Genomic DNA, 14635 nt, shown 5'->3' on the forward strand with positions numbered 1-14635 from the left:
TAAGAGACCACAACAATAGACATAAAAGACCACAACAATAGACTTGCTTTAGAATTGCTTAATTTGCACAATTACTTGTCCAAAACCTAAAGATGTTATATAATGATATATATAAAAAAAAACAGCAGATAGAACTCTGCAAATCCTCACAGAGGGAAAAGCATAGATGGGTATTTTATTGTGAAAATCCGGACAGGAAGTCGGCTTCCCTTTGCTCTCGTGCTTGCCGGTGTCGCCCGAACAGTTCAGGAGACTTCGGCTCCGCTCGGGGGAAACAGCACCGGATTGTATGGTGGAGAACCGTTTTTTATAATTTACCTTTTTCTGGGGACCGGCTGTATGATTAAGCTACAATCTTCAATGAGTAAGCATATCCCAGTAAGTACCTCGTCTTTTCGTGACTGCCATTTTGTCTTTATTCCCCCTCCTTCTTCTTGTGTTGAAGCGGTGAAGAAAGAAAGAAAATCTCTAACGTTATCTCACACACTGGCCTTCTTCACGTTTTCGGGTGAAATCACGGCCTTGCAGTTGCTCAGGTCGGAGAGGAGGAGGAGTAGGAGAAGAGAAAAGGAGGCAAACGCGGGTTTATATCTCCATGAGCCTGCAGCAGCCTGGTGTTCAATCATCAGCCATTATGCTGTAACAAAAACCGGACTAAACCGACGGTTGTCATGGTTATTTAGCCGTTAATAGAACCGAACGTTGGTGGTGTTCGGAGCGGCAGTTAGATGCGCAGCAGCATGAACGTTCTGTCGGTCGGCTACTAACGTTAGTCACTCGAACTTTCTGTCGGTTAAGAACGATGGGCGAATTTAAAAAGACGTTTTTTAACGGTTGATAAACTGATTATTAAAAAAACAAAAAAAAAAACGTTCTATATATTCGAACGCTTTCCGACACCGCCCGTCCGTTGCTCCTTCACAATCCACAAAGGCGTCGTGCTCGGTTCGACACCGGGAAGCAACGTGTGGTTTGTCCGCCTAGTAGCTCCTGACAGCGCCGATAAAGGATAAAGCAAGGCCTCTAACGTTAAATGATGGCCGCCTGGTCTATGTCTATGTCCACCACCACAAAGGAAACACACACACACACACACACACACACACGTTACAGCCCGGTTAGGTAGTGTGAAAATACAAACAAACATATCATCATTATTATTTTTCATCGACCTGCTTGGGTTTCATGCCTGTTTTTTTATTTATCCCTTTGTGTCACCACCACCTCCCTCTTTGACATATTGTTAATCACCTTCTTTTGTCCTCAAGTGTTAAATTTTCTACCAAATGCTGTTTTTTTTCTTCTCTCTCAGCTGGAAAATACCGGATTAACAAAGCATACTTGACCAGCTTAGGTTTTGCATAAGTGTTTGGAGCACAAGCTGCAGAAAAAAAGCATTTAACACACTTTTCTGATTTGTGGATGTAATTATGATGTGATTAAAAAAAAAAAAAGAGGGACATTTAAATGGCAGTGAAAGCAGCTGTAAGTCAGTGTAGTGATGTTAAAGCCCTGCTGAGGGCCTCATGGTGAGCTCAGCTTTCATAGATATGACCTAGATGTCAGAAATGACACATCCTTTCTATTGTACTCGGGCAGCCATTAGTAGTGTGTATATCACACAGTACTGTAGTGTGAGTTTACAACACACCAGGCAGGTTTTCTTTGGTTTTTGTGGTGGTTATTCCCTTTTTCGTTCGGTTTATTTTTATTATAACAAAGGAATAGAGATTCACAATAGTTGGTGGTGCTACATGTTTTTATATAACAAACAGGACATAAGCCATAGATAATGGTGACAGTGAAAGATAAACATTCGTGGGCTTCTAGACATTAAATTGAGAAAAGGTTGCCAGATTTAAAACCAAACAGATTTTAGCTCTTTAGCAGTCATAATGTACCTGATTTTCTGCAAGTGTAATACATTTCCCAGCTTCCTCAGCCACATTTCCCATCTAGGAGCCCTTTCAGATTTCCAGCATTGTAAAATCAGCTTTCTGGCTAACAATGTTGAGAGGGAAAATAGTCCTATATAGCCTCACATCTACGTACTTTCACCCCATCCAGATTGGCCACCCCAAATGCTGGGTTAAATGGACGATTAAAGGCCTTAGTGGAAAAACTCAAACATGGAGCGTTATTTTGTTACACAAGTTTGTCATAGGTTTCTCACGCACAAACCAGCTTCAGTGTGGGAATCACACACCCCAGACTCCTTCAGTGGGTAGTGCCTTGTCAATGGTGCAATCTGTTGACTAAGATGGTAAAATTTCACCACCCATCCCATCTTTTGTATAGAAAGGGTGAATAATAATAACGAAAAAGGCATAAAAACACAGGGACTTCGTTGTTTTATTGGTATCACTGTCATTTATACCTTGTGCTGTGCTTCTGGCAGGAGTGTGTGGTGGCAGCATATGAAAGCACGAGCTACAGGAAACTCATAAAACCATAAAAAAAAATACACTATCAACTGTTTCTTCTCGACTTCAGTGAATTGGACTTCCTCTTTGATTAGTTCCCTTTTGTACAGCACGGTTTAGACCTGACCAGATAACTGTGGACTTCAGAACAGCTGTAGAGAAAAAAAAAAGACATGACAGTTTGTACATTGGTTTAAAATGGCAGCTCCTTCCTTGACCTGGACCCTGCATCAGTGGACTACAGTGATATTAGTCCACATAGGTGACGACACTGAGCTCTGTGGGGGGGTGTGTGTGTGTGTGTGATGCAACTGTGTGAAAATACAGACATTTTGCAACTCCACCAACATCGGCAGCATAAATCAGACTACAGCAGCAGCAGCTGAATGATTATTTATGATGAGCAGTGGTACATGTTGATCCTTTGTTCCCTGAAACGTCCATCACACATCACTGGAGTTGGTTTATAATGATGTCACACAAAGATAATCCAACCTGTTCTCAATTTCCTAAAGCGCTAAGTTAACAAATCTAATGTCAAGTTCCAAAAAACTGCTAACCATGGATGAATTAAACCTATGCTAACTCAACGACTTTCTATTATTTTCTGGCAATTCTGCTGATTTATGAATACAAACATTTTGGAAATTGTTGTGTACTATTTTATAGTGTTATGGCCTTTTCACACCGGGTGCGTAACGAATAAACAACACAAAATTGCACAATATTCGGCGGCGAATTCATGGGAATAATGCCGCTAGCTGGCATCGTTTATGGTCGGCACTACGACCGTATCTGATTGACCTCTGACTTTCATTCTTGATCAATGACAACATTCTTGGCAAATGCTTTTGCTTTCGTCCGTCTTGCACCGGTCCAAGAATTTCACCGTGCATGCGGAGGCTCATGGGAAATGTAGTGAACACACTTCGCTTTCCAAAACTCCTCGTAGTCTCTTTAACTTAACTATCCAACACTAATCATTGTCTGATCAATATCTGATCAATATCTGATCACTGTCCTTCATTTTGTTGTCTTTGTAAAGTTTGTGTTCCTTGTCAAACAAGACAACATGGACTGTAAATAAAAAGAGATGGTGAGAAGGTGGTGAGAGCAAAGACACTCTATTGCTATTTCAACCATCTTTGGTGAGAGACACCGGTTGTTTACATCGTTGTCATGGTGTTGTGACGTACCTCCTTTTCACACTACATGATTGGTTGATGCGTTTATTTGCAGGGCGAAAGCTCAGAAAAATGGACCCCGCTGTAAAAAAGAGTTGCATTTTTGCAGCGTAACATTTGCGGCTGGTGTGAAAGGATTCGTAATGGAAACCGGGGTTCGAAAAAAATATTGACACGTGCAAATTATGCACACGAAAAATACGTCCCCGGTGTGAAAAGGCCTTTAGGTTTGGCAATCCACAAGTTTCTGAACGTCATCAATGGTCAAAACAAGAAGCCGGTTTTGCATTTCCGGTGCAATTGTACGTTTACGTTTCCATGGTTTTCAGTCGTTGTCATAGTTGCGGTAAATGCATGGATCTATTAACGCTGGTTTTTTAATGTCAATCTGTGTGATATCCATTGTTAAAAGCTGATGTGATGATCCATGCGTTTTACAGATTTTCATTGGAAAAAACTGCGACTACTGAAACCATGGAAACATAAAAATAAAACACTGGAAGAGCAAAACCGGCTTACATTTTTGACGTTAGGACAAAGGTGGATAGCAAGCGATACGTCATTAGCTAGTTGAGGAATAATAGATTAAATCTTGTAGCTTCAACTTGAATATTGATATAAGATGGAATAATAAAGTTAAAGGTCAAAGCTCTGAACGTTTCTAAAAGAGAAGCTGGAGCTTGTTTTCCAATGAGGATATTGTGGATAATTGTTGAAGAAAAGTGGTATAGATAGATAGATAGATAGATAGATAGATAGATAGATAGATAGATAGATAGATAGATCTAAGATATACTTGATTGATGCCAAGCTGGGGAATTTCAGAATGAAACCAAACCAAATCAAGATGGTAAAGTTCATTCGTTTTGTTTTGGGGTGACTTGTCCATTTTTTAAGACGCCGTTTTTAAAAGCTCCTTCTCTTCTTCCGTCTTCCTCTTCTTCTCTTCCTCCTCTTTCTCCTCTTCCTCCTCTCCTGTCTTGTCCTGCAGCAGTTCCGTGGTGTTCTGGGTCACACATTTATGGAGTTTCTGAAGGGCAGTGGGGACTACTGCCAGGCTCAGCACGCTGCCTATGCAGACGAGTGAACGGCCTGACTCGCCGTCGATCCGAAGCACTTGAGCCACACAGGAGGGAGGGAACCCCCGGGAAAAAAGTTGGCAGGACCGGGACGCGCCTCCCAGAACCAGCGACAACTCAACTCGGCCTGGATGGGGTAACTCCACCCGCTGCACACTGCCCTCGTCGGCTTCCGCCTGGCCCCCGAATCAAGGTGGAACCAGCCTTGTTTTTTTTGTTTTTCTTCCTTTTTTCTTTTGTTTCATTCCAAAGGAGAGGGTTTTTTCACTTTCAGTTACTTTTTTCCAATTGTCCGCCCTTTTTCGGCCACCGTCGACTTCCCCCTTCAAAAATTTTCTCCATTTTACCCGTCGCAGCCTTCGTTCGTTCGTTTTTAGTTCTTAATTAGCTTTATTTTTATTTTCTCCCAAAGCCTTGCCAACCTCGAAGAAGACCGGAGGAATTTCTTTTTGGAAGCTAGTTGGACATTTTGTGTTTGACATTCCCTCCGAGTTTAACTCAGCGTTTACATTGGTGTTTTTAACTCTGTGGAAGACTTTTCAGTTTCTTTATCATTATCAATATCATTATTATTATTATTATTATTAGTATTATTTTTACGTTTTTTGCGTCACAATGGCTCGTATGAACAGACCGGCCCCTGTGGAGATCACCTACAAAAACATGAGGTTCCTCATCACCCACAACCCCACCAACGCCACCCTGAACAAGTTCATTGAGGTGAGCTGAATGTGCTGGGACTGTATGTTCATGATTCAGACACATCATCAGGACAGAGATAATGTTTTTTTTTAGAGCATAAGAGATAAAACGATAATGGAGGACAGACGCTAGAAAACAACAAGAATTAATCAAGCTTTGTCTGCTTTGTGTTTGTATTTATATTTTAAAGGGATAGTTCAACATTTTGGCAAATTGGCCCCATTGCCATAATCCCTATAGTCACAGCAGTAGGTTTGTTTCCTTCAGTTGTTGGTGCAAGCTATTTTTAGAGTGGCGGAGCAGAGCCGTGAGCTGCTCAGAGCTACGCTACGGAGGCTCATGGGATTTCTCTTCTTGGTTTCCCTCATCAAACTCATCAAATACACAATCCAACAACTCCACAACGCTCTGGTGGACAAGTTGTGACCTGCACATTCACCACGCTATGAGATAATAACACAACGTTACCAGACAGAGTTGTTTTAGAGGAAAATTCATGCAAAACCACTGACGTGTGTTGCCTTCAGGGACAGTTTTTCATCAACAGTCTCTGTATTTCCCTCTAAAACAACTCTGTCTGGTAACGTTGTGTTATTATCTCATAGCGTGGTGAATGTGCAGGTCACAACTTGTCCACCAGAGCGTTGTGGAGTTGTTGGATTGTGTATTTGATGAGTTTGATGAGGGGAAACCAAGCCGTAGCGTAGCTCTGAGCAGCTCACGGCTCTGCTCCGCCGTTCTAAAAATAGCTTGCACCGACAAATAAAGGTAACAAACCTACTTCTATATAGACTATAGGGATTATTATGACAATGGGGCCAATTGCCAAAATGTTGAACTATCTCTTTAACTTACACATCTTACACTTTTTACAGGAGCTGAAGAAATATGGAGTCACCACCGTAGTGAGAGTGTGCGAGGCCACCTACGACGCCACCCTGGTGGTGAAGGAGGGAATCCAAGTTCTGGTGAGTTTGTTTTTTAACAAAATGTCCCAAACAAACAAACAGTTTGACTGTGAGTGGATTATAAAATAAAAACCTGCGCTCTCCCCTCCAGCTGTGACTACTTTCCCTCCTCAACACGCGCTGATCATCGGTTTTATCTCAGTGTTTTTCTGCTTTTTTTCCCCCTTCTTCTGCTGCTGTTATGTAAAAATGTTTTCCATTAATAACTCACACATGACTCATGACTCACAGCGCTCTAGTCTGTACTGTACCTTTCCTCTGTCATCAATAAGCAGCGTTGATCCCTGTGATCGAGGGAGTTTATAGACTCACTGGGAGATTTAATCACTTTAACAGTGTTTTACGTTCCCATCTTCCAAAGCGTTTATTGACAGATCAGTGCAGTGACTGATCCCTATTGATCCAGAGAGATCATCACATGATCGGGATGCTCTCTGTGCTTCAAAATGTCTTGTAAATGAGTACGTTGACTCATGAGCGATTAATAACCTGTTGATTATGTGAGAAAACACTGAAGTAGGGATGTCACGATTACTTGTTTTCACAATTAATCGTGGTATTAAACGCCACAATTAATTAATCGTAAAGATTCCTAAATACCGTCACTTCCCAAAAAAGATTATGTCGGAACCGTATCGGCAGATGTGCACCAAAATACAGGTAAATGCTCAGATACTGGTCCATTTAAAGCAGAAGTGAGTGATATATTTGTGTTAATATAAGTCTTAAATAGTTATATCTTCCGACAGCAATCACTTACATAGAGTGTTTGGACTGAAACACGGGTCTGTCAGTCACTCTGCTCTGCTCTGAGCCGAGGAGAAAACATTTATCGTATCCTACAGTTTTTATCCAATGAGGAGAGAGAACGGCATGCAGGGCTGTGTGTGCAGCCAAGGAACGCCGTGAATGTGGTGACGTAGGACGAGGACTGTTATGGTGCGTTCAAGGAAACTCGTATTTTTCCGACCGTGAAGTGGTACCAGTTCGATCTGGTACGAGTTCACCGGTCGGAAGTTACGAGTGGCCGTTATAGTGACTTTCACCGGTAAAACAGGTCGGAAAAACACGAGTGGGTTGCCTGGAACGCTACAAAGTCGTAAGTTGTGACTTGAAGCTGTAATTTACGATTTCAAAAGCCTGCCTGGAACGCAGCATTAGCGAAAACGACCGGATCACTCACTTCTGCTTTAACTAACGTAACATTGAATTGGTAGGAATTTAAATGTTAGCGTGTCATTTGTATTTTAAAAAAACAGCAAAATAAAACAAAAAAATATTAAAATAAACGTAAATTTGGTATTGATGACAATTTATGACCTGAATATTTCAAACACTTCCCCTGGGTAGGGGGGTTAATAATTGGTCCTATATTAATAGATACTTGAAATATTTTGTGTAAACAATGAGTAATGTAATTATATTTTGACTGTATTTGATTTGACACATTCATAGTGTTGTGAAATTAATTAATACATAATAATCGTGATAATCGTAACACCGTGATTATTTCTCTGACAATAATCGTACCAAGAAAATTTGTAATCGTGACATCCCTACACTGAAGGTGACGTCATCCACAGATCTTCAGTTTACATGCATCGTTTATTATTAAAATGTATTTTATCTTCATCTTTATCTTTTCACCTTGATTGAATAACTATCCACCTTTTTTCCGAACGTCAAAAACGTAGCCTGTTTTGCCGGTTTTGCTCTTCTGGTGGAATTTTATGTTTATGTTCCCATGGTTTCGTTAGTCGCGGTAAATGCGTGGATTTTTCTTTTTTTTTTTCAATGAAAATCTATAAAACGCATGTATCATCACACCAGCTTTTAACAATATCCTTATTTTTTAAAATAAAGTAGCTAAATTACACCAATTTAAACTGTAGTATATATACTATAATGCAGTACAGTTACTCATATTTTGTATTTTAAATACGTGACGCCGTTACATGTAATCAGTTACTCCACAACCCTGTTTTTTTTTTCCAATAGATTTTTATTGATTTTTATCAAATAAAACATCGAACAGATACAAGTGCTCTCTGTATTCACATATCAATGCGAAAAGAAAAACAAGCCACCATCCAAACCCAAATGTAAACTTAGCTCATGACTGTCGTTACCCCAAAAGTAAAAAAGGCATCAGAAAGGAAAAGACAAAGAAAAGAAAATAATAAAATAAATAAATAATTAATAATAATTAAAAAGGAATTGACAAAAAAAGTAAGTAAACGAAATACAGACAGATAAACGATAAAATTAAATTTAAAATACATAAATAATCCCCAACCCTGGTTAAAATCCAGCGTTAATAGATCCATGCTGTTTACTGCAACTATGACAATGACTGAAAACTAACTAACTGCACTGACTGTGTAAAACTGGAATAAAACTTTATGTGTAACTATAAAAAACACATTTAAAAGATGTCAAATGAAGACACGGATGCAGTAGGAAACCCCCCCCGTCCCCCCTGCAACAACATTTTTCTTTCCCTGCTGCTGCCGGTTCAGCCCTCACACTTCTTTTGTTTTGGTTTCCAAGAAAACTGGGCCGATGATGACGCTATTTCCCTCCTTCTCCCTCTACTCTCCCCCTTTCCTCCTTCCCCTCTTTCCCCGTCCAGGATTGGCCGTTCGACGACGGAGCTCCTCCCTCCAACCAGATCGTGGACGATTGGCTGAACCTGCTGAAGCTGAAGTTCAGGGAGGAGCCCGGCTGCTGCATCGCTGTCCACTGTGTGGCCGGACTGGGGAGGTGGGTGAAGATTAAAGTTTAAAGTAAAGCTCTTATCGCAGGGGCTGACGGGTCACACGTGAGGCTGCTCGGGGGGGGAAATAAAACTATTAGTCATGAAACAATTAGTTAGATTATTGTTTTATTGCATTACCAGAACAATAATTTCATTTCATTTCAAACCTTTATTTATTCAGGGAAGCCAATTGAGAGCAAGCTCTCTTTTACAATGACGCCCTGATCACAAATATAGGGTTAGGGTTACACACACAACAGCAACACCAACAAAGCATCAAGCATAAAAGCAAAAATAAAACACAATTATAAACAGTCCACAGTATAATCATCAGGTGTCAGATTTAAAGATACATTAAGCAGACACAAGGAAAAACAACTTATGGTTGAGGGACTCAGCTTCAGGAAAAGCAAGTACATTCAATATGAAAGACAAGGTCTAAAAGACTCCTGAAGGACTCCACAGAAATAAATATAAAAAAATAAACTGTTTAAGTTTTAGCGAGTCCTGCAGTTTATTCCACTTGTCTGGGGCAAAGAAACTGAATGCTTTCTTTCCTCCCTCTGTATTTACCCATGGAATATCTAACCTAATGTATGATGCTAATAGCGAACATTTTTTTCTTTAGCTTTTAGACTCCTGGTTCAACTCTTGTTTTCTATGTTGTGACAAGGATTTATTTACTATTTAGACAGATGATCTGTGAATGGGAATCAAAAGTTAAAGCGCTTTAAACTGACTTATCTGAACCGTTTCAGTAATAATCCTTTCACAGATTTCAGTTTTATCTCCAAAGATGGTGACAGTCCAAATGTTCTTAGTATTTTTAGGTTTTTTTCTCATGTAATGAAATCACACTGAGTCAGTTTGGCGATTAAACTAAACACTAATGAAGTGCTGGTAAGCTCAGTTAATTAGTTTAACTTAGGTTTAATTAAACCTGACAAACTGGTTCCATTTCCGCTTTGATTTTAATTCCTCTTCAGAACAAACTTATAACACTTGTGCTTTATGACTGAGAGGAGATGGGACTCAAAGGTTGTGAAATGTTTTTATGACTAGAATGAATGATAACTGAGAAATGTTGCTGCATATTATAGATGAAACCAGACAGAAACACTGTGACTTTGAATGATAAATATCTGTTACACTAAAGCACTTCCTGTTCCCTCCTCTGCAGAGCTCCAGTTCTGGTCGCACTCGCCTTGATCGAATGTGGGATGAAATATGAAGATGCTGTCCAGTTCATTCGACAGTAAGTTCACATCAAATCAAATCAACTTTATTTATATGGCACTTTTCATACGTTGCAGTAACACAAAGTGCCTCACAGAGGATAAAAACAAAACAATACAAAACAGAGAGAACAAAAACAGATAGAAGTTAGTTTCGTTTTGTAAAGCTGAAGCCACTTCCTGCTGACTGATTCCTATAATGATATTTTTTTAAAATGTGGTTTACTGAGCGACTCTGTTGTGACATGGATCTCTTCTCCACACAGTGATACTAGATTAGTTTATCGACCGTGTCCCTGTGTTGGTTGGTTTACCTCTTCATTTTGAGGAGATCTTGATTTTTCTGACACAAACATGGTGGTTTGGTTGAAGCAGAGAGCGATGAGTCAGACCCGTGAATAGCTCCACATATCACATTGTGAGATAAGAAGAGTGATTCACGAGGAGGAGCGCTGCTTCAAAGTGCGATGACTCACTGAAGTGTTTACAGCACCGACATGTCTGCTTTGCTTTGAAGGAAAACACAGATTTTCACTAGATCACTGTCAAAACGGACACATTTTAGTGTTTGATGTAGTTTTATGATTGATGATGATATGTTATTGATAAAAAAAAAATGCACATCATCTGATATTGTGAAATAAGTAAAAACGTTAATGGATTTAAAGAAAAACATACAGAATTGTTTGTTTTTTTGACTAATTAAAGTACATATACACCAAGGATTAATTATCATATTACAAAGACCTTTATTCTGCTGCTATGTAATCAATAAAGTCTTTATAGGAAAAACAAACGCGTTAGTAGTAGTGCACACCTAATGATAACCTTATGGCTAATAATGTGGAGATTATACATGTAGTTGTGGTCTTGGATCAGCTTCTGCTCACAGGAAATTAAAAGTCAATATTTAAGTCGCAATATTTACATTTTTGCTTCTTTTTTTTTTTTTTTTTTTGCTACATAGCTAATGTTGGCGTTAGCAGCTGTTGTCATTTTCAATTATTAAACTTAATTCATTTGTTTACATCAAACTGCTAACATCTGTAGCGGTGGATAGCGCCCATGCTAATTCTCTTATATTGTGAAAACTGCTACGTAAACAGCTGTTAATGCTAATATCGGCTGAAAAAAACAACAACACTTTCCCAGGTGGCTCTTTTACTGATTGATTGATTGACATTTACAATCAATCATGGTGTAGAGAGACCATATCACTTAAGGTACTTACATATAATACAGAGACAAGTTTGAAGACATGATTCAGTAAGCAAACATTGTTAAATAAGAAAATCAGACGATGAATATGGGTTGCTCTTGCAAAATTCAAACATAATTCATACCTCACACTTTATGAGAAATGAGGAGTAGCTTTCTTATAACTTATTAAAGCAATTTCATAAACAAGGAAGAACAATGATTAACTTTTAATTTCACCGATGTCTATAATAACTGTGAATACAGTAAATTTACCTGAACACATTTGATTCAATCATCATGTACAAAACACACAAAGCCTTAAAGCAGAAGTAAGCGATCCGGTCGTTTTGGCTAATGCTGCGTTCCAGGCAGGCTTTTGAAACCGTAAATTACAGCTTCAAGTCACAACTTACGACTTTGTAGCGTTCCAGGCAACCCACTCGTGTTTTTCCGACCTGTTTTACCTGTGAAAGTCACTATAACGGCCACTCGTAACTTCTGACCCGTGAACTCGTACCAGATCGAGCTGGTACGACTTCACAGGTCGGAAAAACACGAGTTACGGGTTGCCCTGAACGCACCATAACAGTCCTCGTCCCTACGTCACCACATTCACGCGCATCCCTTGGCTGCACACACAGAGAGGACCGCCCCTTTATGCCGTTCTCTCTCCTCATTGGATAAAAACTGTAGGATACGAGAAAAGTTTTCTCCTCGGCTCAGAGCAGAGCAGAGGGACTGAGAGACCCGTGTTTCAGACCAAACACTCTAAGTCAGTGATTCTCAAACTGTGGTACGCGTACCACTAGTGGTACGTGGGCTCCCTCTAGGTGGTACGCAAAAGACTCACCGAATTAAACATAAATAAAATGAAATAAATTTCAGATGCATCAAAAAATCAGGCAACCGCATATTTTCGGCCGAAAATGACCAAAAATGCATTTGCAGGATGTTGTGATGATACCATAGAATAGAGACTGTATAAATACAAGCAAAAACCTGCCGAAAATGCCGACATCATTAACTTATCAGCAAACAAGTCCAGGCACCGCTCCGACCACACGTGTATCTGTTTACCTGTTAGCTCCGTAGCTCCGTAGCTCCGTTAGCTCCGTTAGCTCCGTTAGCTCCGCTAGCTCCGTTAGCTCGGCTACAGTCCAACTGGACCGACTCGTTGAGCAGCGCTTCAAATAACCTGCGTACTTGTGCACTGCGTACGTGTGTCTTTGATGTTAAAGTTTAGTGTTACTTCTCAGAGTTTTATTTTTACGATCGGGGGTCATATAAACATGAGGCTAGTCGTCATGGAAACATGACGCTCTGTCAGTGCTGTGGCTTTTGGACCCGACTGAAAACAAACGTGTATGAGCTGAAAAATGAAACGACGTATCATTGTATACCGCCATTATAATTAGTAATTAGTAGGCTAATTATTATTATTATTAGGGAAGACTGGGGATGGTTGTAACAGCATCACTTTCACCAATAAGGGATAACAGTGTGTAAATGTGCTCAATACCCACTCCCTCCCTGACATTGCATGTGAATTTACATGGCTGTGTCAGTGTGTAGGTTTTACAGCTCAAAAAGATTTTTTTTTAGGTCAGAAACTAATATATTTTTTTCAAGCCTAAATTTTGACTAGTATTGATACCGTTTAAGTTTAAATTAAGTAACTTGTATAAGATGAAAGAGCAGGTTTTTGGGTGAAATATGAGTCATTTCTTACATATGAATATATGAATATGATCTTTAAGACAGCTTTCTAATGTTAGGATACACACCACTGCCCCCCCCCCCCCCCCCACTTGGTGGTACTGGAGAGGCAAGTATTTTCTGGGGTGGTACTCGGTGTAAAAAGTTTGAGAACCACTGCTCTAAGTGATTGCTGTCGGAAGATAGAACTATTTAAGACTTATATTAACACAAATATTCCGCTTACTTCTGCTTTAATGCTAAAATCGGCTGAAAAAAACAAACAAACACTCTCACAGGTTGCTCTTTTACTGATATTAGAACCATCAAAATGCTTCTGTTTGTTTTACCAGGAAGCGTCGAGGAGCGTTCAACAGCAAGCAGCTGTTCTACCTGGAGAAATATCGTCCAAAGATGCGCCTGCGCTTCAAAGATTCCAACGGCCATCGCAATAACTGCTGCATCCAGTAGAGCCAAACCCTGAGCCACGCCAACCCCCCATACACCCACACCCACACCCACCCCGACCCCCCACCCCACAACCTTCCCACTACAGAAGACTTCAAATCAACCTTGCTAGCTTATTACCTGGCAGGCTGCTTGTTGTTGGTTTTTTTTTTTCGTTTCGTTTTTTTTTTCTTAATCATTGTGTTGAAGTATTTTTATTTGGAAAACCATGCGCGGTAATTCAACTGTCCCCTTCCTCCCCTCTTTCCCCTCCCCCCCTTCCTCCTCCTCCTCCTCCTCCTCCTTCTTCTACTACTTCTTCTATCGGTTCAAAATCAAGTGTCAAAAAACAGGAAAAAAAAACAAAAAAGTAAAGAGTTGTGTGAACCGGGATCAAAGTGTTTCCTCTTCATGTGCCCATTGGAAAAAGAAAAAAACAAACAAACACAAAAAAAGGGCAGCACTGAGTCGTGTATCGTTGTAAGATGTTGGATTAATTGTTTTTTTTTGTTTTGTGTTTCGGCAAACGCATCCCAAAGATCTTGATTGGCCAGTGCGTTTTACATTGCCTGAGAATGTGCTGAGTTAGAATTAAAAATTAAAAAAAAAAGGAAGAAAAACCTGACAAACATTTTTAATTTTAAAGGGATAGTAGCATTTTTTTTTAAAGTGGGGTTGTATGATCTACAAATAGCCCCTAAGTACTTTAATTGCAGTAGAAGACTCTCTGTACTCCTCCCGTTAGCAACGCCAGCCCATAATAGCCCTGCCCAGAGATTTACAACATACAGTGTTGTGAATGGACCCAAAGAAACGGCCTATTTTCGCGGCCTAAAAGAGGTTTTACCTGAAAAAAAATACACAGTTCCATTGTTCGCTATAATATAATTTTTTCCAGCTCCTCAAAGTGCAGGAAAAATGCAGTTTCTATTTGGACCGAACCA

At 39.9% G+C, this 14635-nt stretch overlaps 2 protein-coding genes across 2 annotated transcripts; both read left to right on the forward strand.

Annotated features, from left to right (window-relative positions):
* Positions 1 to 230: 230 nt before the first annotated feature.
* Positions 231 to 4922, forward strand: LOC310985752 (uncharacterized protein). The gene is made up of 2 exons (XM_083971390.1): positions 231 to 378; positions 4599 to 4922. The coding sequence occupies exons 1-2, from the start codon at positions 340 to 342 to the stop codon at positions 4692 to 4694; spliced, it is 135 nt and encodes a 44-aa protein (XP_083827516.1). The 5' UTR covers positions 231 to 339; the 3' UTR covers positions 4695 to 4922.
* A 112-nt stretch (positions 4923 to 5034) lies between these two features.
* On the forward strand, positions 5035 to 14351 carry ptp4a1 (protein tyrosine phosphatase 4A1). The gene is made up of 5 exons (XM_083971253.1): positions 5035 to 5406; positions 6264 to 6356; positions 8989 to 9119; positions 10295 to 10369; positions 13598 to 14351. Exons 1-5 carry the CDS (start codon positions 5302 to 5304, stop codon positions 13713 to 13715), a joined length of 522 nt encoding a protein of 173 aa, XP_083827379.1. The 5' UTR covers positions 5035 to 5301; the 3' UTR covers positions 13716 to 14351.
* Positions 14352 to 14635: the final 284 nt, after the last annotated feature.

The sequence above is a fragment of the Trachurus trachurus genome, assembly GCF_905171665.1.
Source record: "Trachurus trachurus genome assembly, chromosome: 1".
NCBI lineage: Eukaryota > Metazoa > Chordata > Actinopteri > Carangiformes > Carangidae > Trachurus > Trachurus trachurus.

Coding starts and splice junctions, on each gene's coding strand:
- LOC310985752 (XM_083971390.1), top strand. CDS start 340: ATGATTAAGCTACAATCTTCAATGAGTAAGCATATCCCA. Junction 379..4,598: donor CAATGAGTAAGCATATCCCA/GTAAGTACCTCG, acceptor CTTGTCCTGCAG/CAGTTCCGTGGTGTTCTGGG.
- ptp4a1 (XM_083971253.1), top strand. CDS start 5,302: ATGGCTCGTATGAACAGACCGGCCCCTGTGGAGATCACCTACAAAAAC. Junction 5,407..6,263: donor CCCTGAACAAGTTCATTGAG/GTGAGCTGAATG, acceptor CACTTTTTACAG/GAGCTGAAGAAATATGGAGT. Junction 9,120..10,294: donor TGTGTGGCCGGACTGGGGAG/GTGGGTGAAGAT, acceptor CCTCCTCTGCAG/AGCTCCAGTTCTGGTCGCAC.